This window comes from Procambarus clarkii, chromosome 36 (assembly GCF_040958095.1).
Source record: "Procambarus clarkii isolate CNS0578487 chromosome 36, FALCON_Pclarkii_2.0, whole genome shotgun sequence".
Lineage (NCBI taxonomy): Eukaryota > Metazoa > Arthropoda > Malacostraca > Decapoda > Cambaridae > Procambarus > Procambarus clarkii.
The window spans coordinates 4,145,626-4,149,113 of NC_091185.1; the positions used below are offsets into that span (position 1 = coordinate 4,145,626).

General features: G+C 45.4%; 1 protein-coding gene across 1 annotated transcript in view; it reads left to right on the forward strand.

The window, feature by feature from the left end:
- The first annotated feature begins 3,188 nt into the window (after positions 1–3,188).
- LOC138371555 (homeobox-like protein HDP1) overlaps positions 3,189–3,488 on the forward strand; it is a 1,746-nt gene continuing 1,446 nt past the window's right edge. Inside the window, exon 1 of the mRNA XM_069336437.1 lies at positions 3,189–3,488. This exon is cut by the window's right edge and continues 1,446 nt beyond it. Within this exon, the coding sequence (XP_069192538.1) occupies positions 3,189–3,488 (300 nt within the window).

Sequence of the window (3,488 nt, forward strand, 5' to 3'; positions counted from 1 at the left end):
CTGTCTGCTAAGTCCATGCTGCTTAGGTGCTGTCCAATTAGCTCCTGTCTGCTTAGCTCCTGTCTGCTTAGACCTGTAGTTATGCGTGTATGAATGGGCTGAGTATGGAAGTGGGTGTTGAGGAGACTTCTGGGACGCCAGACGATTGAAATTGAAATTGAAATAAGTTTATTGAGGTAAAATACACACAAAGGGATGAGGTAGCTCAAGCAATTCTCATCTCGTTCCAGATGGCTGAGGTCCTCTGCTAAGCGGTCACCAGTTACACGAGACAGTAGTTCAAGGTCTGCTTAACGACCGGAAACAATTACGCAATGAGTTGTTTGTCGAGGGCCAGAGGGTACGTCGCAGATGTGGTATTCAAAAAGGAATCTTGGCCTGAGTAGGGGAGGCGAGGAGGAGGAATTATCAGGGGGAAAGCGCCAAGCCATTACGACTATATAGCACTGGGAAGGCGTCAGGATAAGGATTTGGGATGGGACGGGAGGGAAAAAATGGTACCCATCCACTTGGACAGTCGGGGATTGAACGCCGACCTGCATGAAGCGAGACCGTCGCTCTACCGTCCAGCCCAAGTGGTTGGACGTAGGAGAGGCGAGCAGACCTCTTCAGGGTCTTCAGGGTCTTCAGGGCCGTGACGAGGGTTCGAACCAGACGGTTCGATCCCTCGTCACGGCCCTTGTGGATTTATCCATTTGATGCATCACGCTATTGTGATTTCTGTGTGTATACTTATCGTTATTTGTGTTTTTCAGCCTCATCTGTGAGATACAGTAACCTCCCTGTATCCTGTATCCTTGCCAGATACGGTAGCCTTATAATGGTGAATGAGATAGTGATGATATATAAACTGGTATACATTGATATACCCAAATACTTCACACCATAGCTGCATGTGTGTCATAGTGAACCTGTAGATACACGTGTCATACTGCATGTGTAGCCACATATCCCAGACTGAATATGTAGCAACATGTGTAGCAACATGTCATATTGAATGTGTAGGTCAATATGTTGCCTCAGACCTCATATGTATCCACACAGAACCTGTGGTATTGTGATCGACGGAGTGCTGCTCTCTTTCCAATTAAAAAATCCGGTTAATTAAAACAGTGGAATATATATTGCTGTCGTAAATGTTATTTCTTCTCGGTTAGTGTTCTACCCTCCGTGAGCCTCGAGGGCTCCTGTGTTCTACCTACCGTGAGCCTCGAGGGCTCCTGTGTTCTACCTACCGTGAGCCTCGAGGGCTCCTGTGTTCTACCTTCCGTGAGCCTCGAGGGCTCCTGTGTTCTACCTTCCGTGAGCCTCGAGGGCTCCTGTGTTCTACCTACCGTGAGCCTCGAGGGCTCCTGTGTTCTACCTTCCGTGAGCCTCGAGGGCTCCTGTGTTCTACCTTCCGTGAGCCTCGAGGGCTCCTGTGTTCTACCTTCCGTGAGCCTCGAGGGCTCCTGTGTTCTACCTTCCGTGAGCCTCGAGGGCTCCTGTGTTCTACCTTCCGTGAGCCTCGAGGGCTCCTGTGTTCTACCCTCCGTGAGCCTCGAGGGCTCCTGTGTTCTACCTACCGTGAGCCTCGAGGGCTCCTGTGTTCTACCCTCCGTGAGCCTCGAGGGCTCCTGTGTTCTACCTTCCGTGAGCCTCGAGGGCTCCTGTGTTCTACCTACCGTGAGCCTCGAGGGCTCCTGTGTTCTACCCTCCGTGAGCCTCGAGGGCTCCTGTGTTCTACCTACCGTGAGCCTCGAGGGCTCCTGTGTTCTACCTTCCGTGAGCCTCGAGGGCTCCTGTGAACAATCCTGTGAATGATGTCGTAGAGGAAACTCAGGGCCATACGCCAGCTTTTAATGGACCTTACGTGCACTTCCTATTTTTTAAACAATTAAACACCTTCATATTTGTGTTTAAACGACGCTTGAAATTGTCCATTGAACCCCCCGTCTCTTGTTTTTTCCGGTGATTTGTTCCACAAATCAGTAAACCGCAAATCCTGTTTTCCAAGACAGTATTTACCCAGGTCTTTCCTGGGTAAATACTGGTTACAAATACTGGACTTCAATGGAGAGTTTTGGTGTCTCCAGTATTTGTAACAAGTATTTACCCAGGTCTTTCCTGGGTAAATACTGGTTACAAATACTGGAGACACCAAATCTCTCCCTTGAAGTTCACATTTACCATACTTTGCCAGCTACATATGCAATGTAAGCCAATATATAAACTTTTGTTAAATCCTTATATATAACAAACGTCAGACATATTCCAAAATATGCATCGTCAGCGTAGAGTTCTCATATTGTTAACCAGAAAAGAAGTTGGAGAATGTCTAAAGAGATGAAAGAAGAAGAAAGAGTCACAATAACGTGGCTGAAAATGTTGAGCAGACCTCATACTAGAAAGTGAAGGGACGACGACGACGTTTCGGTCCGTCCTGGACCATTCTCAAGTCGATTATCTACATTTACCCATTCTTGCCTCCCATTTTTTCCCTGGGCCATTCTCAGTCGACTTGAGAATGGTCCAGGACGGACCGAAACGTCGTCGTCGTCCCTTCACTTTCTAGTGTGTGGTCTGGTCAACATGAAAGAGAAGAGATGACAGGACATTGAGAAAAATATGATCTCATATTATGAAATTCTTAGTGAACTGACCGAGGAGAGAAGCATAGACACATTATCATGGAGATGAAATAATAGATTCTTAGAGCCCAAATTACATAGCCTTCTCGCCTTAGTGCCTGCTTTTGGTAATTACTTAGAGCCCAAATGAGCCACAGTGGACACTTTTTTTAAAATCCCAAATAAACCATTATATAATATTTGCTTTTTTGAGTCACAGTGGACAAATTAAATCCATTGAGAAGGGCTCTTTAAGTCTCCTGACAAGAGTAAAAAATCGTCAGCTCCTGTACCCATCTGAGAGAGTCGGGACCACAGAACTGGAGCTCAACACCTAGCGAAATAATACACACCGCCAGCTAAAAAGCTTCAGAATCATGCATTAAATGTGTATAAATATGTATTCCTTACTAAAAGTTATACAATGAACTTCCTTCACAGTGTCATTTATTTCATTTAAAACTCTGGATGGGCTTTGTATTTTTTAACTCTGGAAAACGACCATTAAAGTTAATACTATAATTATCTTGCAACTGACAAGTACAATGTTTTTTGTTCGTGTGCTTGCTTGCATCAAGGATGAACCGACCTGCGGTTCAAATGAACATTGTAATGCGCAAGAACAATGTAACGCGCAAGAACATTGTAACGCACAAGAACAATGTAACGCGCAAGAACAATGTAACGCGCAAGAACAATGTAACGTGCAAGAACAATGTAACGCACAAGAACAATGTAATGCACAAGAACATTGTAACGCACAAGAACAATGTAACGCACAAGAACATTGTAACGCACAAGAACATTGTAACGCACAAGAACAATGTAACGCACAAGAACAATGTAACGCGCAAGAACATTGTAACGCACAAGAACAAT